The following is a 26,865-nucleotide window of genomic DNA, read 5'->3' as shown; positions in this document are numbered from 1 at the left end:
ATACTGTTTACCGTCTAAAAAGATAAGTACACGTATGTACTTTGCAGAAACAATATGGACAAAGTCCGTTTTGAACATGAATCGTAAAACGTGTGTTATGGTCATGCTTATAATAGCTATGACGCCCTATGTCTCCGTCGGGAAAATGTACAGGATACTCGCAGGCAGATTTTGGAAGGAAGGTGCAATATTTTAAAGTATTCAAGTGCAACAGGTAAAGGGTATTATTATTTTTTTGGGGGGAGGGAGCCTTTCAAAGTTATTAGTTATTTGAAAATAAATCTTGCTAATATCCAATGTGAAAATAAATCTGTTTGTTGTACATGTTGTACTAGAAGTAACCATGACACTACCTATGTATGCTAATTGATCATTTCCTCGAATAACGTACCTTCTGCTATGCATTGATGCGCCCTTTCTAAACTACTGGGTGAGTACAAAAATACATCTAAGCCATTCTTACTACCTTTCAAAAATTATTTATGACGAGCAAAATCGTCAATCTTTATTTTGAAAGAATTAATTATGTAAAACTATGTGGTATCTTTTTGTTAAGCATTTCTGCAGGAATGGATGAATATGAGACAATGTTAGAGAGTGTCAAACTGTGCTTACGCCTCATAACGTTCCTTTGGAATTTAAGAGTCAACGTGTCAAATTCGCTTGTAACCAAAGGCTGGAAATGTTTATATCTCAATAAAAAGAGTAAAATTCACAGATAAAATTTTTGAAAATTTGATCGAAATCGGATAACAAATAACAAAGTTATTGAATTTTATAGTTGTTTTATTATTCCGGTGAAACAGTTCTAGGCATGCCTTTGTGAATAATCATTAGGTGGGCTGTTTATTCGTTCCCCACTTGGTGCCACCACTGCTAGGATCCGATCGTTTATTTGAAATTGAATGACATAGCATTATTTACCTTCAACAGTCAAAGACTGATCATTCGGTCGTGCCAAGGCAAAAAAAAAGACAAAAGGCTTGGTTCATCATAAGGATTGAAAATGGGCCGATATAGCTGCCGTGTAGCGACAACGAATGATATATCGACTGTTTACGATCTCCTCAATGAGTACGTCGTCGAACAGGGTTTAGAGAAAGAATTCACGAATTCAAAGCAAGGTAAGTTCATATCTAGGTATCAATAGCAGGAAATGGTTTGGTTGACTATGATTTAAATCTGTATAGGATTTGAAATCAATCAAACCTAAAAATAAAACACAAAGAGGATTCGGAGTCAAATATGACAGGGGTAATATTGCTTGAAGCATTATGTACATGTATTTGGTAGAACATTCATGCACGATATTTTTAAAGATGATTGAAAACCTGGGTCCCGTCGTACAAAGAGTTACAATTGATCAGATCAACCACAACTATGGAAAGCCAGCAACGTCAATATATCAAATGCATGATTCTTCAAAACATTTTCTAGATGTGCTGTATATCCATGCATTCACTGTTTTCTTGAAAATTCAGTGTGCTTCTATTTGTTTAGAAAGGATATTATGCAAATTTCCTGGAAAAAAATATGATATAGTTGGATTTTACATATAGTTTAAGATTATCTGTTCAATCGCAACTCTGTATTCAGACGGGGCCCAGGTGTAATATGTAATACAGTTTCACATCATATCATAAATGAATTATTGTTTGTCTATCATTAGAATGAGCCAAAAAATAGATGTTTGGGAATATAATATTTCCATTGTCCAAGGGGTAGAGTTGTGTGACATCATAGGCAATTCTAACAGACTTTATGATCGATGTCACACAACTTCCGATAATTTACCGTAAGGATGTCCACGTCATTAGTGATTTAGACAATCAATCGCTCACAATTTCCTTCTTTGTCCACTTTGTCAACTTTTGTTATTCTTTCATTGTTAAGTTGTTCCTGTGGTTTCATTCTCCTTAAATAAAAAAAAGATTAATTTCTTTATCTTCATTTTGTTTTTATTCATCCAATTCAAACGTACACGGTATACACTTCTTAATTATTTCCCGCAACAGCCTTCATCGACCATTACGAACGTGAGCTTTTTACAGCAATCATCACAGAGGTTACAGATGAGGCAGAAAATAAAACTGAGATCATCGGATGTGCCTTTATTTCTTTCCCCTACAATTACGTAGTCGGTACAGCTGGTTTTATACATTGCTGCTATGTGAAACCGTCTCACAGGGGTAAGTATTATCGTCTAGCAATATGCTGGTGCTTTGTTGGGGCAGGAGGGCAAACACCAATTTTTTTTTGAGAAAAGAAAGGAGAAGACCCAGAAAAAATAGAAACACAAAAATGTAGGGAAAATGTCATAAGGAGACGCCCGGGTTATATAGGTCTTCTCGATTTACCTCTGTTGGAGGTTCAATAATAATCATCATCGCCATCAAAAACAAGTGGCCACCCTAAGGTCGTCTTCTCATAAATTTTAAATTATTATGAAAATACTCTTTTTCATCAAAATTATTATCAATATCATTATTCAATATTATTATCAATATTATCTTCAAAATTGTAATTATCAACATTACTAGGCCTATTCATATTATTATTATGATAATCATTTATTATGTTTATCACCAGACCATGGACTCCAGCAAATGTTACTCAAGATGCTTAAGAAGGTTTGTTTTATTCCTTAAAAGTTATGACAGAAATTCATTCGAAGTTTAAAAATTGTGGAGGATAGACATGGTAAACCTATTTTCCATCCATCCAATCGGACCAATCATATGATATGGTTTATAAATATATAACATAGACAGGCCGGTGCACTGGCGGATCCAGGGGGGAGGGGGAACCCAATGCCCCCTTTTTGAGAGGCAGGATTGAAATTTGTAATGCAAAAATGCAGTTAAAACAAACATGACAGAAGTGTGCCCCCCCTTTGAAAGTGAAGACCCTCTTTTTTTTTGCTTGTCATTTTTTTTTACTCGGGGAAATGTGTCCTCCCCCTCTTTGGAAAATCCTGGATCCGCCCCTTGGGCCGGTGCAAGAGTCTTTTCAGGGCTCCTGCAAGCAGCATGCGCCACAGTCAAAACGGGAACTGCGTGAAAGCTGCAATGACAAGACGCATTACATCATTGCAGCAGTACCCCTGCGAAAATGACGCGAAACAGACTTTTCGTAAGTTGTACATGTACCCCGTTCCCACTGTCGCGCGATCCTTCACGAAAGCCACGATTGGCCTTTCGTGACTGATCGCGATAATTTTTTAACCATTCAAAGTTTTCATCGATCAGTACGATTTCCCCGATTGATCTGTCACGATCTGATACGACCAGACATGATCACTACGATTACTCTACGAGTAAGATCACATAGTGGCGCGAATCGTAAGTGGGTACTAGGTATTACGGAAGATGGGAGAGAGAGAGAAAGAGAGAGAGAGGGACAAGATAATTTCATTTTCTTGTTGTTGAGAAAATATGTGTATCATAATACTACTCATAATACTAACTTTTTTTTTGTTCTCTTTTTTTCTCTCTCAATAAAATGTAACATTCCATTTGTGGTCATTGATTAATATTTCAGTTTCCTCGCTCTATAAGAGTCATGGGCGGAAATCACAGGGGACAGGGGGTTGCGTCCCCCTTCCTAAAATAGTAGGGGGGATTACAATATCAAATGTCCCCCTACTATTTTTGGTATTTTATGATGGAAAGAAATACATCTTTCAAAATCGAAATAAAAGATGTTTTTTGGATGAGATGACCTTACTTTTTGGGTGATAACCTTACTTTTTTTGCTTGTCAGATTTCTTTTGGTCGAAATGACCTTTCATTTGGGGTGATAACCTCTTTTTTGCTTTTCAAATTTATTTTGGTCAAAAGACCTTACATTTGGGGTTATAACTTTTTGTTTCCAGCCCCTGGTCCCGCTACCTTTGGGGAAAGATTTCCGCCCTTGGTCCTGGCGACAAAACGTCTCCACGGCGAAATTCAGAATAAGTAAAAATAAAATAAGAGAAAGGGGCGTTTCCCCTGAAGAAACGGAATAGATACATAAACAGAAAAATGAATCAAATAATGCTTCTAATGGATAAAGAAAGAAAAAAAAAATGAATGATTACATGCTATTCAAATAAATAATCGATGGCACTCGTCCTAACTGTACGTAACCCCTGGCCAACGAACGTGGAGGGTGTCAACAATTTGCAGTGTTGCGTAAGTGTTGACGCCCTCTGCGTTCGTTTCGACTAATACTTTCTTATGACTCATTCCAGGTTACTGCAGAAAAGGGCACTCATTTTATGATGGGGAGTGTATGTGGGAAAGACCACACATTTGATTCGGCTTTGGAGGCCGAAGGATTGATAGATATGGCCACCTTGCCGTCAGGTGCGAGTGATTTGTGGTTCATGGCGAATCCCTCGACAACACCAGAATTTTCGGTAAGAAATTTTTTTTTTCTTCTGAAAATACAGAAAATGTCATATTACACATTGATTTAAAGTTCACAATTTGTCAAGGGATGAAACCAAATGTATTTCCTTTCGCACATCAGACAAAATGCATTTACTTGATCCTCATCTAATAATGTATCTTTTTGACCTTGAAATGAAATGAGAATTTAAGTTGTCAAAAACATGTTTGCAAGTTGTATGAAAAGGGTCCCATGAGGGAACCTTGTGGGACACCTCATTTACGACGAATTCCGGTATACAGTGTGTTTCTAAGTAACCTCTCTTTCACGCCTTTTGCCTTCATTTATTTTTTCATGAAGTAATATCGCTTCCCGCTTATGCACATCTGCTTTATTTTTTTTTCTCTTTTCTGGCCCTCTTCTCCCCCATCCCTATTTCATTTGAATTTGCTTTTTTCATACATTCTCAATAAAATCAATTAATGTATTTCTCTCTCTCTCTCTTCCGCGTATGTTCCCATCTCTTTCTTTGACTATTTGTACTATTTTTTCAGAATGATGATTATGTGGTCCGAGAGGGAAGTTTTAAAGATCTTGACGATGTTTATGATTTATGCAATGAGCTGATGAAGTTTGAGAAAATAGAGGAGCATCGACCTGCAAACTTTACCAAAGAAGGTAATCATACTGTAACATTATGCCAAACCATGAACATAGTACTGTAATCCCCTATGTAAACAAAATAAAATAACATTTAATTCTCTAATAATCGGAAAATACATATAAGTGCTCACACAGTCCGTGATTATCATTTAATGTTTTTGTACCCTGTTTTATCATGTGTTACAAAGAATTGTGATCGATAGAACGAAATATCTGCAGGAGTAAAACTAAATGTCACGAAAAGGTTATTTATAGAAGAATTTTGATAACGCATTCTAAATGTGTGATCCCGCCCACTCTCCAGGGCTGATTATGATGACATGTTTTGAGATTTTGTTTGATTTTAAAATCAACCACAAACCAACAATTATTTTGATCATTTCTCATCTACAATGTTTGCGATTTCTCATTATGAAGGTCTACCGCAATCTACATAGTTCATATTTCAATACGCAACATGAACCCAGATATTTGTTATACACTAGACTATTTGGATTTACGAATTAATTTTAACTAAATCAACATTTGTCATTAGGCCTACTGTTTCTTTCAAGAATACGTCAAGAGTAATGTGATATATTTTGTGGGGAATCAAGTAAAATATTTTATGTAGCTTTTTTTCTCAGTGGCCTGGGAAGTATTTTTAAAGAGGGGCTCTGGATTTGTAAACAAGCAACCCCTGTCCCCCAAATAGTTTAACTCCAGAATGTATGTGATTTTGATTTTAAAAAAATTGCCAAGCAGAAAAAAATGGTTTTAATATATAAAAATATAGGTGATTTTACTCAGAAAAAAATTGACACAAAACGAAGGGGATGTAGGCCAAATCTCTACACTGTTAAAAAAACCTGATTTTACAGAACAAAGAGAAGATTTTGCAGAAAGCAATAACATAATCATTCTTTAAATTCATAAAACAGGAATTTTTATACAATTTAACAGAACAGGTCTGTTTAAATAGGGGAAAAAGGTGTTTTATTAAGGGAAATTTGTAAGGTTCTATACACCAAATACCAATTTCCTGTAAGATTACGCAATCTGGTTAGATTACAGGTGTTCTCGAGACTGCTGCAGGAACTTCTTTTATTTTATAAATTTTCTAACAGTGTACATTTTAGCATACAACCATGATTTAAAGGATGCTGCCAAATGTGTAACCCCGTACACAGCATCCCCACGTCCATCAAAACATGATACTTCCTAAAATCCAACTTTCAGTATTCTCGCATGATGGAGGACTGGACGATCCCCCATATGGTGCAATAGTCGTAGAACATCGACGTCGCGTCGATGACGAGGAGAATGAAGTCCGTCCCGACATCGTCGGCTGTATACTGTATACCAAGATGTACCATACCCTGAGAGGAGACACATACTGGCTGCAAGGGTTGTATATATCACCCCAACACACAGGTATATACATCTGCAGGTGAACCTCTGGTATTCGACCTTCTATATCTCTGACATTCCCCTCTAGTCGAAGCAATTTTTGATATTGAACCACAAGCCCAATTTTTTAAAATCATTTTTGAAAATATTTTACTTTTTTTATTAATTAATTGAATTATTTATTACAATTATTTATCATTCATTTATTTTATTTTATTTTATTCATTTATTTATTTATTTTATAATAATAATGATTATAATTATTATAATTACTATTATTATTTTTATTGGGGGGGCATGTTCAGTATTACGTCGCAGACTCGCAGTCATTTATCGCGACGTCAAGCTGTAATAAATTTAGCTCTTATCCCTCTTGTCATTGTCTCATATTCCGATAGTTGCTAACAATTTCCAAATTTAAACTCTGAAATGAATTTGATAAGATTTTAGTCAATACTTTATCAGCGAAACATTTGGTAGCAATTCTTTTGAAGAAAAATTACTAGTTTCTATTGAAGATGAATAAAATTGTGGCCATAAAGAAATAAATCAGTTCTTCTGACTAGATTTCAAATAGAAATGTCTTTTAGCCCCCCCCCCTGACAAGAAATCTGTTACAGCTTGGGTAGATTATCTTTGGTGCGAATGTTTTACACCCTGTCCGGTACGGATCAAGGAATTTACAGAAGAGGAGGGGTAGAAAACTGTTTTGTCGCAAAGACGTCGTTCTCATCTAAGAGTAACGAAAAATATGTTAAAAGTTTTCAGTGAATAAATTGTCATATTTATCCCTTAAAAAACTGCGAATACAGTAAAAACAAAAAATAGGAAATAGGGGAAAACTGAGTATTAAGGAGGCAGGGTACATGGGTTTTTACTTCATGATAATTCTATTGCCGTACTGTGGATAGTACTCCCTTGTAATGAACAATTTATTCTTAACATTATTTACAGGGAAAGGTCTTGGAAAACCGTTGGTGCGTGCATCGCTAGAGGTAATAATATACCCCCTCTTATCTCTCTTTCTACTACATGCCGAATAGATGTGCGTAAGCACATACCTTTGTTGGAAAACGAGGACATCACACATTAATCCGAGGACGTCTTCGGTACAAAGACAATGCAACTATACGGTCCCGAAGTACGTCCTATTTTATATAGAGGTATAATTACCCGTATAGAATAGATGTCCTCAATTGTACAATTTTCTTTTCACCCACGGGATTCCTACTTACACACAAGTCCTCGCTTACATAGTGACGTGCAATAAGTTGTATATAAAAAAGATTTCCTCGATTTCTATCATAAACATGTATACCTGTGTATGGCGTACGTGTTTTGTTTTCAACTTAATTAGTGCGTTTAATCGGGTAACTACACTGAAATGATTGGGTGTTAAAACTGACACCAGTTGGTGTCCCCTGAGGGCCATACCCCGAGGTGTTAACTTTACACCTTAGATTTTGAGCAAAACACTACACGCTGCTAAAGCCACGACCAAAGGTGCTGTAAAAACACCAATAGGAGTCGAATTAACACTGTAAATTTAATACTACAGTAGTGTTGTCCGTGTAAATCAGTTATAACCACATGTTTGCTGTGTATAAATTGATGCTTTAAAGTTTCCCACGATGGATGCATTGGTGCAAAATGTGGCAACCTGAGGCAAACAATCTCGTAAACTCCTCGTGGTGCCATGTTCAATCTCCTATTGCTCTCGAGACACCAATTGACGTACTTTTTTTAACATCTCAGTATTACATAGTATTGTGGTGTTATGAGGTGTACTAATGAAATAAAAAAAAGGATAAGAAGTAGTTTGGTTTTCACCGTGAATTTATATTGACATTATACTTGAATAAGAATTAAAAAGAGAATAAAATCAAATCGATTTAAATGCGTTAAATGATTTGGGAAGGAGTAATAAATTCTGTATTTATTGAATGTACAAGTGTCTTACGAATACGAGACAGAACATCATTTCCATCCAGACCTTCGTCGTAATCACCAGCTTCCTATTTTCTACCAAGGTTCCCATTTTTCTTAGGTATCAAAACTCCAATGTAACAAAATTCATCTATCTCGGTCAATGTAAATATTACAAATTTAATTTTTTGAGACCATAAAGCGTTTCTCCTACAATACTAGATTCTCCTATAGCATGAACTACAATCCCATTGCCATCCGGCGTGTACCTGGGCATTGATTGCCTACAGAAAATCAGTCTTAAAATGATCTGCTTGTAAATGATTTCAACAATTGAAAAAAAAGTCACCACACCACACTGCAATAATATTCATTCAGAAAAAGACAATACAACGTCAACTTAAAATTTAAAAGAACAAAAGGTTTCTTAAATAAAGACGAGACCAGAGGCCGCGGAAATGGGGGGGGGGGGGTTGGATGGGGTTCAGCATCCTCCTTTTTCCCAAACCGTGTACAAAAACGTAAAAATTACCATCTGACTGATTTTTTGCATGGTCAGCCCCGCCACTTTTTGGCTCAGCCCCCCCCCCCCCACTTTCAAAACCGTCCCGCGGCCCCTGAAGACTACTGTAAAGAGAGTGAACCAGAACCTAAATTTGGTCACACTAATGCTTCATGATAAAGTAAAACGTACATGATTAAAGGAATGCATTACAATTCAGTGTGTCCCTCAGAAAGAGTATCGCTCTCGACCTTGTCGCTTGAGGGCGTGCTTCGTAGTTTGGGAGAGATAACATTTTCGTTTGCCCGATTAGAGGCGTGGTCGTTTTCTGATTTCACTGATCCATCTTTCTTTGGTTGCAATACACGTGCCTGGAATTCCATTTGCCTGGCAATTAAAGAAGAAAGATAAATGAGTTACACAGAATATTGTTGAAGCTAATCTCGACTATAAAATACGCGGAACACCTTTGTTGTTATACTATCTTGGGTTGTAACTAGTCTGCAGGCACATACACAAGACTAGCACATACAATACTTGCTGGAGGGCCTTCAGTACACAAGGCATGAGTAGGCTGCAATTCAGACTAGGTTTTAACGCGCGTACCATCCAGATGTGAATATTTACGCCTGGCCAAGTGGATTAGGCTGGTGGCCATGTGGAGCATGAGGGCCGTCTGCACCATCCCGAAGTTTCAAATTAGCGCGCTATTTCTGATCCGGCAAATTATCCCGATCTGAAAAATCTCGAGATAGTTGGCGGTGCAGACGCAATTATCGCGCTAGTTCGTAGGATTAATCTCGAGATTGCAATCCCAAGTCAACTCGGGTTTATTTGCAAAATAGCGCGCTATTTTACGAATTATCCCGCTAATTCGTCGGTGCAGACGCACTCGAGATTGGACTCGGGGTAATTTATTCATGACGTTAGTCCATAATGCAATTCGCGTTGTTCCACTTCCGCCTTGGTCAAAACATAAACACGTGCGAAAGTCAACTTTATACATGCGAATAGCGTTCATAAGCAACGATGGTGTCCCCACCAGTGAATGGATTTTGGGAGAGACCCCGGGAGAGACCAGACCGAAGGGGGAGGCGCTCATCGCATCGACGATGGTCATATTCAATAACAACACTGACAGCAGTGTTGTCTTATTCCTTCGCAAAATGTGAGCAAATAGCATTTCTTTCCTCCTTCTCCCTCTCTCTCTCTCTGTCGTTGCCTCCTACTCCGCCATCATATTTCACGAAGAATACATCACTTCTTCACTCGCTGAGCTGAAAGGATTGTTGCATAACACCGGTTGAATTCGGCGAAAGTACTAGTGAAAGGAGTTCATTGCTTGCATATCGCGGGAAGTTATTCAAAAGCGCGGGCCGTTGAAACTCCAAGATCCGAAAGTGCGCATGCCCGGAATATCGGGCTTGTTGCCTCGCTCGAGCAGATATAGCTCCTCGTGGGATGGTGCAGACGGGGTTTCTTGAATCTCGAGATTAATCGCGAAGAGGGCTGATCGGGCTAAAATCTCGAGATTGAGCAAACTCGGGATGGTGCAGCACCGCCTATCGTGACCAAGAGGATTAGTCTTTCAAATAGGGTTTGGAAAAGGGTGGTGGGTTCGAGTCCCAGCCACGTCGTGATTTCCTACGGCAAGATATTGGTCCACATTGTGCTTCACTCAACCCAGGTGCGGGAAATTGCAACCGGGCAGGAATTTATTTGAAGTGCTTGCGGATCGTAAAGGCTTCCAGGTCTAAAGCCAGGGTGATAAGCGTAGAGTTAGTTGTAGCACTACTGTTATCTGCTATGCGCAACAATAAGTATATATATATATATTATCATTAGTAACAGAAAAGAGCAATTATATGATGACAAGGTTATACAGATTAGCCTACTCAAATGGGACAAGCTATTTCAACATGTTCAATAACTGATAAATAACTGTTGACCTTAGACAAACTAGTCATGCCAAGGAATACTGAGTATTAATACTTCCCTGATAATTTAGTTATTTAAGAATAATGTAACTACAAAATGCCCATCAATTCACGTCATTTGCGTTTTTAATGATAATCCAACACATACGACACATAGATATTAAACATATGATATCCTTATTAATAAGTCAATACCTTTCATACGCATTATCGACAGTAATCCAATTATTTGCAATCCATTTCGTTCCCTTTGTAACAGCACATCCACCGTGTAAAGAGTAATTATTTCGAGACGATAGCCAACCTGCAACAGACATTATAAAAAATCAATCAGGCAAAAAAGTGTCAGAATATGTGATGATTTAGCAGTTTATCTCGCTTTCTTGACTTTCTAATTTATTAGTTAAGTGAAGAAATCAAGAGTAAAAACAACAAAAAAGAGAAAGGAAACGAGAGAAGTCGTGGATAACAGAAGTACAAGGTCCCATTTCATAGAACAATTTCTATGAATAATTATGATAGCAACTTTTGCTGGAATATCAACTTTCATCGAAAGAGCCAATCAAGAATCGGAATTTTCACTGTTGTCATTCAAGCAAGAATAAGCCAGTTCGTAGTTCCTTTCTGCGCATGATCAAAAGATTATACGCATGATCAGAGGAAGGTCATTTGTACTAAAGTGACATGGTGGTTTAAAATCTAATGAGATAAGCACCAACTTTGATGTCTTGATTATTCATATATTCTTTTGAATTGTGGTTTTCATTTACATCCACGAAAAACAACAACGCGTCCACGAACGACTGGTTTTCACAGTTTGCCAAGTACATTGTGCAACATGCTATGATATGCATTCAAAGAAGGAATGCAACAAATACCTTCATAAAGTGTTCATTGGTGTGCTATTCTAGTCACCTGGTCTATTCAATTTCTTCATCCTGCTATGTAAGGCAAGCTTACGTAATATTTTGCTTTGAAATCTGCCTATCATAATGAAAGAAATGAAAGGTCATTTGACCGAAAATTGTCCATGAGTAACTACGAATTGGTCTATTGCTATCATACAGCTTTTTATGAAATGGGACCGAGATGGGAGATTTTGGCGCCCCCGAATTTCCTGGACCAAGGAAAATTACGAGGGGGGGGGGAAAGAAAAGAACAGAACAGGGGTAAGACGTGAGGTTATTTTCAAAATATTATGTCAAAATCTATCACCAAATTAGATTTTCATTTTAAGCATGCATGGCTATATTCGCTCGCCTCACTCGCCCGGGACTTTCAGGATCCCCCTCAAATCAATTTTATAGATAACGTATGAACAAAAAAATCTCGTTTTTCATGTGAAAAGGTGATATACACTAAAGATGTCATAATTCCATTTTAAGAAAATAACATGGGCCTAATACCATGAATACTATTCGGGAATCGTTATGCAAACAGTTAAAAACGTCCTCGGCTACGCCCCGGCCGTGTGATAATGATAATAATAAAAATAAATAATAATAAAAATGATAACAATAATACTGATTAAAATGATGATAATAATTTCAACAACAACAACAATAGATATAATATCAATAATAATAATTTTAATAATGATGATGAGGATAATAACAATAATTATAATAATATAATAATGAGAATAATAACACGAATGATATTAATAATAATAGTAGTGGTCGTGGTAATAATAATAACGATGATAATAATAATAATTCCTGATGTTCTTAATGATCTGTATAATTTGTTTACAAATGCAATATAGGGTGAAGTATGCAAACCTGTTTCTTCATCGATATGATGGTTATACCACATGATCGCTTTTCCGTATTCTGGTTTTACGTGGAGATTCTTATAACAGTTGGTGTTTAAGTCACCGTAGTCATAGCCCAAGTTCTTCTGGGTTAAATACTAGCAATGAAAAAGACATTTGAAATTAAATTAGATATCGGATTTACGTTACCTTATCCATTAATTCAGAAGACCCTGTAAGAGTGACCAAACTCCGTTATACTTCATTTCAGTCCGATTGGTTTCAAACTTTCACCCATTCCTTGCATTTCCTGTTCTTTTCACATGACCTTTGACCTGAGATGGATTCTCCTTAGAACGTTGTTTTTTGTGATCATAAGAATTATCATTTCTCTATCTTGTTTACTTATGTAACTTATGATTAGATATGATGTCCTTCTTTCAGATTCTGTCTGACCTTTCTATTTCTCTCTTTCTGTCTTTCTCCCTCCTCTCTATCTCCCTTTTGCTCTTTCCCACTCGTTTATTATGATCGCCATCATGTCACTTGCTTCTCTGTTTTTCCCCTCTTTCCTTTATTTTTGCTACATCCCCCTCTCTATTGTCACCTTTGCACATGCTTACTTTTGCCATGCTTGCCCCCTTTCTTTCTCCTCACCTGCGTTTTTTTTAATATATAAATTAAATCATTCAATTTCTTGTTATACTATTAATGCATTTTAAACATAATATATTGTTTCTTCTTTAATGGTCACTGCATGTTATGTATTTATTTATTTTCTCTGTTATGTATTTTTTATTGTAAACTCACATTGTTAGTCTAGGCTTCGGACTTTTTGATGAGAATTGTTGAATAAAACCGAATTTAGTATGAATATTTATCTTGTTCCCTTGGGAACAGGATATAATGAAGAAATTTGTACAGCTGCGATCAATTGGGGAGGTAGCCTCTGTGCAGTTGCGTCGATCCATTTATGGGATTGGAGGGGGTTGGGGCGCAAAAGTTGAAGAAAAAAAAATGTCTAAAATATTTGCGCGCGAAACGCGCCGAAACATTTTGTATGTTGTATGGTATATTTATGCCAGGTTTAATGTTTGAAAATGCTGTCCAATAATGATTTATGAAATATATCTTTGTATTGCATATTATGAATCATTCAAGTTATAAGAATAATTGGGGGGGGGGGGGGGGTGAGGCAGATCAATAGGCTATAGATAATCGACAACATGTCTAATTTATTCCAAAGATCTGCTGTTCTGCCTCACTCTCTCCCAACTACAAATACAAGATACACTATTATGGAGATAACAATAAACAGACGAGAAAAGATTTCGGATTAATTTACTTCCTTAGATATGTTCTCAAACTCGGCCAAAGGGAACGCTGTTTCACCTCCGCCTTCAGTGTCTTGTAGATAATACAGAATTGTCATGAATCTGAAAAGAAGAGTAGAGAAAAAAAATGATACTGTCATGTCACGCCACACGTTACAGCTCAGTCGTTGTAGAGTGTTATTAACAGTTCAAGAGTGATCGAATAATCACGAAATAAAACACCTTTTGATTGATAGAATAAATGGATAGACGGTATCTCCAAAAGGATTTCCTTTCCATCTAAACACATGATAAGGTGTGATTACTTCTGTGCAAATCCAGTGCTCTTTTCATTAAATATTAGATGATAAGATAATGAAAACTGCCCTATACTGATAAAAAAAACCCACAAAAATGAAATGAAAATGGTGAATACACAGATGAGTGGCATTAAAATACCATGTAAATACCTGCACATTCTTTTTTGATTTTCACCCTGAGTGATGTGGGCACATTCTATTTTCTCATCTATCTTATTGCTATCGTAATGTGCGTGGTAGTATCCTCCGGAATGATAATGAACTACCTGCAATGAAAAGAATATATCATATATGTACACACTGCAAAAACTGTAGAGTTAACCGCTGTGCATGGAGTGGAATATAGTTACTCCAGGGGCCCGTTGCAGAAAGAGTTGCGTTTAAACGCAAGTCAAAAAATCAATCGCAAGTGAAAAATGCGCGCTGTTGATTGGTTGAAAATCAAGTTGCGCATGATTTTTGGAGTTGCGATTGATTGCAACTCTTTCTGCAACGGGCCCCAGGACCCCGTCTTACAAAAAGTTACGATTGATCCAATCAATCGTAACTCTATGGAAATCCATCAGTGTCTACAGGAAATTAGCAAAATGTCCTTTGCAAACAAAGGCGATCACACCACATTGTCAAGAAATCAATGAATTTATGGATATACATTCATATCTAGAGTTATGCAAAACATGCATTTTATATGTTGACTTTACTGGCTTTTCATAGTTGCGATTGATTGGATCAATCACAACTGTTTGTGAGACGGGGCCCTGTTGATGCTACCCTGCTGGAAAGAACAGTGTCTCACAGTGTGATCACATAGTGGACTCATGTGAAAATATTATTTACACTGTTAAAATGCTCAAAGTGTAAGATATGCTCACACTGCGGACACTTTGACAGTGTGACTGTTCACAGTGTGTTCATATAGTGGACTATGTGAACATGTGATTTACACTGTTAAAATGCACAAATTTATCAGAAGGTGATTTCACATTGTGTTCCACACTGTAAAACATATGAGGCGCCGAATGTACCATTATTATATAGAACAATTATTTGTTATATAATCATTATTTATTAAATAATAACTATTATTTATATATAATTTACATTTTATTTGTAAATAACTACTATTATATAAAATATCATTTCTAATTATTTATATATAATTCCAAGTAATACTTCATTATTTGTAAATAATAATAGTTCGACATTCCATTATTTATAAATAATGATTATTTGTTTTTCATTATTTATAAATAATGATTATTTGTTTTTCATTATTTATAAATAATGATTATTTGTTTTTCATTATTTATAAATAATGATTATTTGTTTTTCATTATTTATAAATAATGATTATTTGTTTTTCATTATTTATAAATAATGATTATTTGTTTTTCATTATTTACAAATAATGATTATTTGTTTTTCATTATTTATAAATAATGATTATTTGTTTTTCATTATTTATAAATAATTTGTTGAGTTTTCCATTATTTATAAATAATGATTATTTGTTAAATAATGAAAACGTCTACTTCATTATTTATAAATAATTTTTTCGAGTGCACCATTATTCTCATTATTTATAAATAATCATTATTTAATGTTCGAGTTTTCCATTATTTATAAATAAAGATTATTTGTTAAATAATGAAATATCTACTTCATTATTTATAAATAATAATTTTGTTTCAATATCCCATTATTTATAAATAATCATTATTTATAAACAATTTTTACAGTTTGCCATTATATACAAATAATCATTATTTATATACAAATAACCATTATTTATTAAATAATGCCATTATTTATTAAATAATGCCATTATTTATTAAATAATGCCATTATTTATTAAATAATGGAAAACTCGCTATAACATGCAAATGTGGGACCGCCCATTATATGAATATTCATGATGCGATTTCCTTTTTCGTGATTTTTCTTCACAAATTTTTGTCCATTTCCTCTTCATAATGACATTTCTTGAAGCAATTTTCTAGGGATATGGTCTGATTGTAATATTCTTCATTTTCTATATAACTTCGTCTTCGTAGAAATATCAAAAAGTGTAATTTTATACGATTTTTCCTACAGTTCACAATCCCCATAGGCGCGCGTGTACGGTAGGGACAACCGGTGAATCGACGGAGTGCTCTTCATCGAAATACTACGTTGGTTGGTCCCCGGAAGTGGCGGGCGGAATTTAGCCCGAATCCTCGATGGAAGTCGATCAAGTGCATATGAGCTGAGAGAGTGAAATATCAGTGTACTTGTACAGGCCCTTCTACTTTTTATAAATATTTCTTGTTGCTTTTTTTGTTAAGTTAATTTTTCCTGGTGTAGAGATAAGTTTCAGTTCTAATAATGCACTTCAAATACATTTTGGAGTGTCTGTTTGAGGCATTTGGGGCGATTTCACCCTGGCCCCAAAATGCTCGCAACGACAATACGGGGGCATGATGACCCCTAAATTTTTAAAAACTTATTTTTCTATTGAAAATTATCACAAAATTCACCAAAAGTGTGCACGAAAGCCTTCGTATTTCACTTTTAAAACTCCGAAAAGTGCCCAAATGACAAGCTTGGTCGCTTCGCTGTGTCGCTTTCAACTTGAGAACGTTTACGCGTCTGCTCCCCCCCCCCCTCCTCCGAAAGAAATTCTGTATACGGCCATGCTCTAAAGAGCCTGGCACATTGATTTATGTATACTTTCATTTTCATTATTTTTATCTCATTATCAACATGGCCTTACACAGAATTTTTTCCAGGGGGGCCGGGGCCGGAGCATGACGCGCGTAAACTTTCTCAAAAAAATCTTGAAAGCGAGACAGCCACGGGACCAAGCCCAAATGACAAGCTTTGTCGCTTCGCTGTCTCGCTTTCAACTTGAGAACGTTTACACGCGTCTGCCCCCACCCCCCGAAAGAAATTCTGTGAACAGCCATGCTCAAAAGAGCATATGGCACATTGATTTATATGTACTTTTCATTTTCATTATTTTTATCACATTATCATCATGGCCTTACACAGAATTTTTACCGGGGGGGGGGGGGGGGGGGCAGCTAGGACGCGCGTAAAGTTTCTCAAAAAAATCTTGAAAGCGAGACAGCGACGCGACCAAGCTCAAATGACAAGCTTGGTCGCTTCGCTTTCTCAAGATTTTTATGAGAAAGTTTACGCGCGTCATGCTCCGGCCCCGGCCCCCCTGGAAAAAATTCTGCGTAAGGCCATGTTGATAATGAGATAAAAATAATGAAAATGAAAGTATACATAAATCAATGTGCCAGGCTCTTTAGAGCATGGCCGTATACAGAATTTCTTTCGGAGGAGGGGGGGGGGGGAGCAGACGTGTAAACGTTCTCAAGTTGAAAGCGACACAGCGAAGCGACCAAGCTTGTCATTTGGGCACTTTTCGGAGTTTTAAAAGTGAAATACGAAGGCTTTCGTGCACACTTTTGGTGAATTTTGTGATAATTTTCAATAGAAAAATAAGTTTTTAAAAATTTAGGGGTCATCATGCCCCCGTATTGTCGTTGCGAGCATTTTGGGGCCAGGGTGAAATCGCCCCAAACGCCTCAAACAGACACTCCAAAATGTATTTGAAGTGCATTATTAGAACTGAAACTTATCTCTACACCAGGAAAAATTAACTTAACAAAAAAAGCAACAAGAAATATTTATAAAAAGTAGAAGGGCCTGTACAAGTACACTGATATTTCACTCTCTCAGCTCATATGCACTTGATCGACTTCCATCGAGGATTCGGGCTAAATTCCGCCCGCCACTTCCGGGGACCAACCAACGTAGTATTTCGATGAAGAGCACTCCGTCGATTCACCGGTTGTCCCTACCGTACACGCGCGCCTATGGGGATTGTGAACTGTAGGAAAAATCGTATAAAATTACACTTTTTGATATTTCTACGAAGACGAAGTTATATAGAAAATGAAGAATATTACAATCAGACCATATCCCTAGAAAATTGCTTCAAGAAATGTCATTATGAAGAGGAAATGGACAAAAATTTGTGAAGAAAAATCACGAAAAAGGAAATCGCATCATGAATATTCATATAATGGGCGGTCCCACATTTGCATGTTATAGCGAGTTTTCCATTATTTAATAAATAATGGCATTATTTAATAAATAATGGCATTATTTAATAAATAATGGCATTATTTAATAAATAATGGTTATTTGTATATAAATAATGATTATTTGTATATAATGGCAAACTGTAAAAATTGTTTATAAATAATGATTATTTATAAATAATGGGATATTGAAACAAAATTATTATTTATAAATAATGAAGTAGATATTTCATTATTTAACAAATAATCTTTATTTATAAATAATGGAAAACTCGAACATTAAATAATGATTATTTATAAATAATGAGAATAATGGTGCACTCGAAAAAATTATTTATAAATAATGAAGTAGACGTTTTCATTATTTAACAAATAATCATTATTTATAAATAATGGAAAACTCAACAAATTATTTATAAATAATGAAAAACAAATAATAATTATTTATAAATAATGAAAAACAAATAATCATTATTTGTAAATAATGAAAAACAAATAATCATTATTTATAAATAATGAAAAACAAATAATCATTATTTATAAATAATGAAAAACAAATAATCATTATTTATAAATAATGAAAAACAAATAATCATTATTTATAAATAATGAAAAACAAATAATCATTATTTATAAATAATGAAAAACAAATAATCATTATTTATAAATAATGGAATGTCGAACTATTATTATTTACAAATAATGAAGTATTACTTGGAATTATATATAAATAATTAGAAATGATATTTTATATAATAGTAGTTATTTACAAATAAAATGTAAATTATATATAAATAATAGTTATTATTTAATAAATAATGATTATATAACAAATAATTGTTCTATATAATAATGGTACATTCGGCGCCTCATAAAAACACTGTGTTCTTTCTAGTAGGGTATAACACCTTTGCTGTTACTTTAACACTCTTCGGTGTTATGTTCAGTCTCTAGGGTGTAATTTTAACACTACGTGGTGCTAGAGGGACACCAACTTGTGTCAGGTTTAACAGTGTAATGATGACAACAGCAAAAACGAGCGCTCAATCTTTGCTTAAACTCATGAATTATGTTTATTGCATGTATGCTTTATACAGTAGCACGAAGAAAATGTTGAAATATCTGACTTCTTAGTGAATTGTTTTTCATTATGTCGTCCTCATAACTCCATTTTATATACTAATGACAATGGTCATTCATGAAGCAAAAAAAGTAGACCCATATAACAAATTTTGAAGACATTCAAGATGGAATTCCAGCACCACCGCAATACTTTCCCAAGCGTCTACTCTACATGCATGCGATTCTACAATTATTTCAAAGTAATATCAGGGGGAAAAATCGCCCTCATGGAACCAACCAATATGCGATCATTGTATCAACAATGAATTAAAAAAAGGTTTGATGGAAAGAATCAAGGAAAAATTGGAGAAGGAAGATGAATTTTTTACTTTCGTCTGTGCCTTCAGTTGGATTTTTTTATTCCTCATGCGATCGTTTGAGACTAATTCCTTTTAAAGTTTGCTCGTTGAAAACCCAGCAAAAGTTTTAAAATTATTTTTGCAGACCAAGTATATGGTAAAACCGCATGAACTGTTCTGTTATTTCAATAATTCTATCATGCAAACCAAGACAAGTCCATCCACCAACAAAGAAATATACTACAAAAATGTGTATGGTGATTTTCAAACCTGAAATTCATCACTCGATAAAATGATATTACGATCAAGTTTTGTGAGCGCTGTAACCCTATTAGAATAGGCAGTAATGTGAAGGAAAAGAAGCATAACGTTAATCAGATTATTAGCAGTTAGGAAGGAAAGGCGGATTATAGGTAGGATATTAGTCCAACGCAAAGTAGTATGTTCTCGTGGGGTGACACGGAATTTGCTCCTGCGACTATTGCTCCGGGATTCGTCTAAGATGTAGGGTTATAGGGATGCAATAGGGTTTTATGTTAGGTTCAGGGTAGGGTATATAGTGTTAAACCTAAGGTCGAAGATGGTCATTCGATTCGTGCGTGGAATTAAGAGCGGAGCAATTGTTGCCGGAGCAAATGTCATTGGACCTCTCATGGAAATGACAGTCATCATGGTCATTGTCATATACCTACTGCACAGCAGTCTTATATATATATACACAGCAAAAACTGTGGCGTTATTCGGTTTTACAAAGAGAACCATTCTGGTGTTAAATATGAACCCATCATCAATGGGTGTTATGACAACACCTTTACTTTAACACTCTTTGGTGTTTTAATACGTCAAACTCTAGGACTTTATTACAACACCTTGGGATGTGGTCATTTTGGGACACCAACTGCTTTTCCTTTCTGTAATAGCTCTATGGTATAAGTGTGAAAGATCAGTAAATATGATATGTTATGCATTTAAATCATAATGGGAGGGAGGAGGGTTGGATTATCACTTATCGACTCACTTGTCAAGATTTCAAAATGACTTCTGGGGGCCCCATTTCATAAAAAAAGTTCTATAATAAAAATTTGCAATAACAGTTCTAAGCTACTGAAATCATTCCATTTTCATTGGCTGATTTTCAACTTGTTAGAGAACTTGTGAATTATTACAAGTCTTTTTGAAACAGGACCAAGTTTATACTTCAGGGGCCCATTTCATTCAACTTATCATAATAGCAAATTTGCAATAAATTTTTTTAAGTTACTGAAATCATTCAATTTCATTGGCTGATAGTGAACTTGTTAGAGAACTTGTGAATTATTACAAGTCTTTATGGAACAGGGCCCAGTTTTATACCTGTCTATGAGATGTGTTACGAGAGGGTCAGTAGTGGTGGCCCAGTCAAGCCAAGTATTCTGGCTAATACGAGTCCGTCCCCTTCCTTCTACCTTAGTTACCTCCCCTTTCCTCCAGAGGGTAAGCCAGTCCTTGATCTCGACCGTCTTGTTCTCAAGGTTCATCAGCCAGAGCTCCTTCGCGTCGATGAGCCCATCACTATCCAGGTCTAACTTTACCTTCAGGTACATATTCTGCAGCATACTCGGGGGAACAACCTCCCCTTTATCCAAGCCTGGAAGACAGCGCAGTACTTCAACGGAGTCTAGTGTCTTGTCAGAGTTGCTGTCGCACTTGGCCAGCTTCTGTTTCCATACTGCGGCGTTGTAACTGACCTTATTTTTGTCAATGCCAACCTTGTTAAGACCTTTGTAGACGGTAGTACTGGTGGCTAGACCGGCAATCAGTGCCAACTCTTTTATTCGTTCACATTCCTCCGGGGACAGGAAGTTCGGAATTTCTGGTGAAAAAAAAGAGCGGATGACTTTTTTTTTAAAAGATTTTCATTCATAACGAGGCGTTGGACTTTTTAAAACCTATACAACTTTAGTAGTGATAGCTCCAATAGTGGAATAGAAAGCATCGCATTTCATGTACATAATTAAATGGGGATCTAAATTGCCAAAGGCCAAAATCGTAATTAAAATTAGGTGAGATTTACTTGGTAGGCCTACTCTTAATTTTAAAAATGACACATGACAGGATCGGGTAAACCTTGGCTGGCAGCATTCAATTCGTTTATGGCATCCACTTCTTTTCTCCCTTTGATTAATAATTAAAAGCGATGTTGGTTAATTACCAAATGCTGGTGGTTTGACGGCGATGGTTTTCAGCTGGAGAAATCGTCCTGGAGAAACCTCTATATATCTGATATGTCCTACCTAGGTAAAAATGAAAGATATGTTGTTAAATATAAATATGGGATGCACTGGTGAACTATAGTTAAACGGTTTCGCATTCTTCACTGCAAATTCAATAATGATAATGATCACAATAATAATAGCAATAATAGGCATTTATGTAGCCCCATCTATCTAGAAATAGTCTATTCCGATGCGCATTGTTGCTGTTATCAATATTACCCCGGCTTTAGCTCTAACTGCCTTTCAGCGCTCAGTGCATTCAAGGAATTAACCATGCTGGGTATCCATTCATCTCACCTGGGTAGAGTGCAGCACGTACATTTCTTGCTGAAGGAAAACAAGCCAAGGCTTGGAATCGAACCCACCCCCCCCCTGATTGAAAGACAAGAGTCGTAATCTAAAAAACCCTTCAAGTTTGTAGTGTGTCTGTTCAGAAAATGCTCGTAATCTGGCTGTCTTCTGCGACCAGTGTATGAAGATCATGAAGATGAACAAGCATATTTCCAAGGTATGCCAAGTCACCAACTACCAGCTACGAAATAAATCGGCTCTAAGATTGCTACTCAATCATTCTGCAGCAGAAAGCCTAATTCATTCCTTAATAACCTCTAGGATTGACTTCTGCCCCTTTTGCAACAGTCTATTCGCTGGTCTTCTTTCCACTATGCTGAACAGACTACAGTGTGTACAGAATGCTGCTACTCGCCTGCTAACTGGTACGAAGAAATGTGACCACATCACCACTGTTTTCACGGAATTGCACTGGTTACCAACATCAAGTACAGGATCGAATTCAAAATCGTTATCCTGAACTTCAAGGATGTCCATTGTTTAGCTCCAGGGGGCCGTTTCATAAAGCTGTTCGTAAGTTAAGAGCGACTTTAAGAACGACTGGTTATCCTTTCTTGTGGTAAATGATATTCTCATTGGCGATGGTTTAGCGCGTAAGAAAGATTCACCAGTCGTTCTTTAAGTCGCTCTTAACTTACGAACAGCTTTATGAAACGGCCCCCAGATTATCCTAATAGAACGTCCTGGCTTGCGCTCAATCTGGTGCTGGTGTCACTCTTCATCTACCCATCGCACACTTAAAGGGATATGTAGACCGTGCATTTTCATCTATTCCTCCACGCCTCTGGAACTCCCTCCCTTCTTTATTCCGTGAAAATGACAACACTGAACTCTTCAAATCGTCTCTCAAAACTCACTTATTTCAGCAGATCTGTAGTGATTAGCTTACTTGGATTTAGCCTGCGCCTATGAATGGCTTTAACAGAAATATGGCGCAATATAAATGCTGTTGATGTTCATCATCATCATGGTAACCACTAGACCACGGCGCCCCCAGTAAAAAAACAAAAACGGAGTAAAACGACAAATCTGGTCCATTGCGTTCACAGGACTGGTTACCTCTACATTTTTGTTATTGTGAACTGAGCATGATAAATGTGGCTTGGTCTAAGGATGATTGATATTAAGCGCAGCACTTGAACATTCATCAGAAAAAGACCGTGACCACATAAATTCTGCAAAGCATTCTTGTGCTTTGAAAAAATAATGAAAATTTTGCTTTTAATATGTGGTTTGTCATGCATAATCTAGCAGGTCAGTTAATTTTTTTACGTACACTTTAGAAGCATTTAATAGTGTGCAGCACTTTGGAAAATTAGGCCTCATCTAGATATTTACAACATGTTGAATTAGGTCAGGTACCTATTACCATAATTATGTTCAGATTATCTTGGGGAATCTGTTTGAATGGTATTTCCTAAGAAGCCGAATTTCCAAGTTCCTACAGGTGTACGGAACTTACGTCAACAGGAGCAGAAAAAAGAGTACTCACTTTAACAGGATCGTATTGGAATAGTCTAAATCTATTTGAACCTGTGCCCTCTACTACAGCCCCAACGTCTGCGGTACTTTCCCTGGTCTCCATATTTTGTGATAGCACCAGTGGATAGCTTGACAGGGACAAAACTGCCAACAGAGCAATAAGAGGTCTTTTACGGACTCCCATCATTGTTTTTTTTTTGTAGATTCCAGCTCGTGTTCTTCTTTTTGTCGTCTGGTTTAATGTAAGGCCTTTGCAAGTTCCGCTTGGAGCTTAATATGTAGTAAAGTAATCAAGAAAAAGAAAAAGACAGCTCAAATCCTCAATCAAACTTTGCTCTTAAATTTTACAGTTCTCAGTAATATAAATCCGATAAATTGCATAACAATCCATAAAGTCTCTATGCGCAAAGAATGGATGGAAAACGGTATCGTCGATAGGACCTTAAACATTCTAACATCATAGAATATTAAAGTTTAGATTTGAGCTAGGCATGCAAAAATCGGTCTATGAATCAGTCAGGAAGGTTGGATAATATTTCCAAAAGTTGATGGGAAAGAATTCCATTGGCAGTTTTATGGGAAGCCCGATCCCATTACATTTTGGTCTTAATTAGAGGTTTGAGAGAGAATGGCGTATTTTAGCATCCACTTTGCAGACGCTTTTTGGAACGTTGAGAATCTCTTGAAATGCCTGTCATATTACAATGGACAGATTAGAGGTCATTGTCGATAGTTGGTGGACCGGGACAGCACATCGTCTTAAGATTCGGACCGGACACATAATGCACATATATATGTCGTTTGTCTTGTCTTGTTTGTCGTGAGTCCTGGACGACACTATTTTTTTACCGATTTTCGACAAAGGCTGCTTTGTTTAAGGGCTTCTGACAAAAGATTATTAGCTTTATAGAAAACGTCTGACATTTCTTAAACCAGAACGAAGATTAGACTTGGGTTTTCAATCTCACTCTTTGTTTAATGAGATTTCAAACTCTTAGGCCTATCTGATGCAATTATGGCAAGGGGTGTAAAACTTAATAGAATACACATGATATAAGTAACGTTAATTGACCAACAATGCATTGTATTGTCAGACACATCATTTCATGTTTGATTCTATACGGCAAATGAGTAACCACGAACCCCTAAACAGAAATTAGTCTCGTATTTATTGCAGGACGTTTATGTGGCGGCCGCTCCCATATGACGCCACGAATTCAAATCGGTAATAATTCATAATTCCCCTATTTAATGGAGTTTCGTCAATCTTTCAACAATATTTCTCTTACTACTAACAAAAGATTAAACTACTTTTTATCGTCAGGGTGAATTTCCCCTTTTAAAAGTCAATTGAACATGAATTTCACCTGCGCATAATTATAATTAATCATACCAACTGAAATGAAGTAGGCCTATCTAGTGAGTTCGATTCCAAAACGTTTGAAAATATTAATTAATAAAACACAAAGGACTATACGAAACCATTTACAACAAATGCGAGGAGTATCCATTTTGCTTTTGAATCCCCAGTTTCAGGATTTTCTTTGCTTAAAATACCGTCCCCGCGCTGACATAAACTTTTCAAGAAATTTAAAATATGCATGTACATGTAGATTATTAAATAATACAATTGAAATTAATACATACCTTGATGCGTAATCTCTGGACTGTTTTTCTTGTTGTAAATGAAGCTGTTGTGAGAGCTCTTTTGTAACACGATTAACGCAGGTATACATGGCATGTGAGCAGGGGCGGAAATCTCTCCCAAAAGGTAGAGGGGACACAGGGGCGGATCCAGCCTTCGCCAATAGGGGGGGGGGGGCGGAAATTTGTTTCAGCCATATTTTCCCCGATCGGCAGCTCGAAGAAGATTTTTGTTTGTTTCTTTGAAGGGGTAGTCCTCATTAGTCACTTCTTAGCTTTATTCTTATAAATTAATATATAGTATCATAATCCTTATTTATATGATGCGAGCGCGAAGCGTGAGCTATTTTTTTTGGAAATTTTATGTATTTTTTCCTTAAATTTGAACATTCTGGGCAATGGTGGTTATCCTGAAAAAGATGTGTATGCAACTTAATAATAACTACAAGCGCAAAGCGCGAGCAGAAATAAACTGATGGAAAAGATACCTGTTAAAGTAGCATTTAACAATCAAATAATGCGAGCGAAGCGCGACCTAATTTTTTTTTGACATTTTCACCTAAAGAATTGAAACTCAAGCAGAATAGGTATATAAGTAAACAATTGATGCGAGCGCGAAGCGCGAGCGTAAAATTTCGAGATTTAGTCCAATAATATTTACTGAACGAGACACTCTACTCATGTTTTGTAAATCATGAAAAGGATGAGTATTAATAATGCGAGCGCAAAGCGCGAGCAGAAAATTTGAATATACGTTTTGAACTGGTACCTGTTGAAAAGGTAACTGTTAAGGACTGCTTGCACTTAGCCATGAAGGCGTTACATATTTCAACAAAAATAAAAAAAATGCGAGCACGAAGCGCGAGCTGAAAAATTTTGAACTTTCTAAAGAAAGAATGGAAAATTTTAATCAGTTTTTGTAATCGTGAACAGGATAGCTATATAATTTAATAATTGAAGCGAGCTCGAAGCGCGAGCAGAAAAAAAACGAGATTTAGACCTAAAAATGGGCCACTCTGTTCATGTTTTGTACATCATGAAAAGGATGAGTAATATTGGGCCTTCCCACATAAATAATGCGAGCACAAAGCGCGAGCAGAAATATTTTGATATTGTGATCTGAAACTGGATAATGATTTAAATAGAGAACAAGTTGAGTATCTGAATAAACATGCGCGCGCGTGTTTCATAAATTATTTAGACCTAGAATCTAAGCATTCTATATACATGTACATCTTTAATCATGAAAATCATGAAACTTTGATACTCCGATCTGAAAAAAAGAGTCAATTTCAGCTTTATATTTCAAGCACTTTGTAGAAAAATTGTAAGGCAAGCAGCAAATGTTAATATTCAGACCATAAAACTGACATTTTTACAGAGCACTTTTTAAAAATCAATTTGTAAATCACACAAAATAATGAAAGTTCGATTTCCAAGGTGA

At 36.1% G+C, this 26,865-nt stretch overlaps 2 protein-coding genes across 4 annotated transcripts; one reads left to right on the top strand and one right to left on the bottom strand.

Annotated features, from left to right (window-relative positions):
* LOC129282757 (uncharacterized) lies at positions 1 to 8,725 on the top strand. 3 transcript variants are annotated; one of them, XM_054918620.2, is made up of 8 exons: positions 1 to 214; positions 934 to 1,124; positions 2,016 to 2,189; positions 2,590 to 2,630; positions 4,232 to 4,399; positions 4,926 to 5,049; positions 6,253 to 6,447; positions 7,378 to 8,725. In XM_054918620.2, exons 2-8 carry the CDS (start codon positions 1,007 to 1,009, stop codon positions 7,464 to 7,466), a joined length of 909 nt encoding a protein of 302 aa, XP_054774595.2. In that variant the 5' UTR covers positions 1 to 214; positions 934 to 1,006; the 3' UTR covers positions 7,467 to 8,725. The 3 variants fall into 3 exon arrangements, with proteins under 3 accessions (XP_054774595.2, XP_063969957.1, XP_063969958.1); XM_064113887.1 differs by having other exon boundaries at positions 80 to 214; positions 838 to 1,124; positions 7,378 to 8,280; XM_064113888.1 differs by having other exon boundaries at positions 137 to 430; positions 838 to 1,124; positions 7,378 to 8,280.
* On the bottom strand, positions 8,251 to 25,518 carry LOC129282756 (transmembrane prolyl 4-hydroxylase-like). The gene is made up of 10 exons (XM_054918619.2): positions 25,425 to 25,518; positions 23,788 to 24,047; positions 21,881 to 21,962; positions 21,043 to 21,541; positions 19,960 to 20,017; positions 14,325 to 14,440; positions 13,887 to 13,977; positions 12,570 to 12,699; positions 10,984 to 11,092; positions 8,251 to 9,238 (listed from the first exon to the last, which is right to left on the bottom strand). Exons 1-10 carry the CDS (start codon positions 25,516 to 25,518, stop codon positions 9,061 to 9,063), a joined length of 1,617 nt encoding a protein of 538 aa, XP_054774594.2. The 3' UTR covers positions 8,251 to 9,060.
* Positions 25,519 to 26,865: the final 1,347 nt, after the last annotated feature.

Source organism: Lytechinus pictus, chromosome 19 (assembly GCF_037042905.1).
Source record: "Lytechinus pictus isolate F3 Inbred chromosome 19, Lp3.0, whole genome shotgun sequence".
Classification (NCBI taxonomy): Eukaryota; Metazoa; Echinodermata; class Echinoidea; order Temnopleuroida; family Toxopneustidae; genus Lytechinus; species Lytechinus pictus.
This window is presented reverse-complemented; position numbering and strand designations above follow the sequence as displayed.

Coding starts and splice junctions, on each gene's coding strand:
- LOC129282757 (XM_054918620.2), top strand. CDS start 1,007: ATGGGCCGATATAGCTGCCGTGTAGCGACAACGAATGATATATCGACT. Junction 4,400..4,925: donor CGACAACACCAGAATTTTCG/GTAAGAAATTTT, acceptor CTATTTTTTCAG/AATGATGATTATGTGGTCCG. Junction 5,050..6,252: donor TGCAAACTTTACCAAAGAAG/GTAATCATACTG, acceptor TCCAACTTTCAG/TATTCTCGCATGATGGAGGA.
- LOC129282756 (XM_054918619.2), bottom strand. CDS start 25,518: ATGCCATGTATACCTGCGTTAATCGTGTTACAAAAGAGCTCTCACAAC. Junction 24,048..25,424: donor TCCAGAGATTACGCATCAAG/GTATGTATTAAT, acceptor CTACATATTAAG/CTCCAAGCGGAACTTGCAAA. Junction 11,093..12,569: donor TCATATCGATGAAGAAACAG/GTTTGCATACTT, acceptor TGTCTGTTGCAG/GTTGGCTATCGTCTCGAAAT.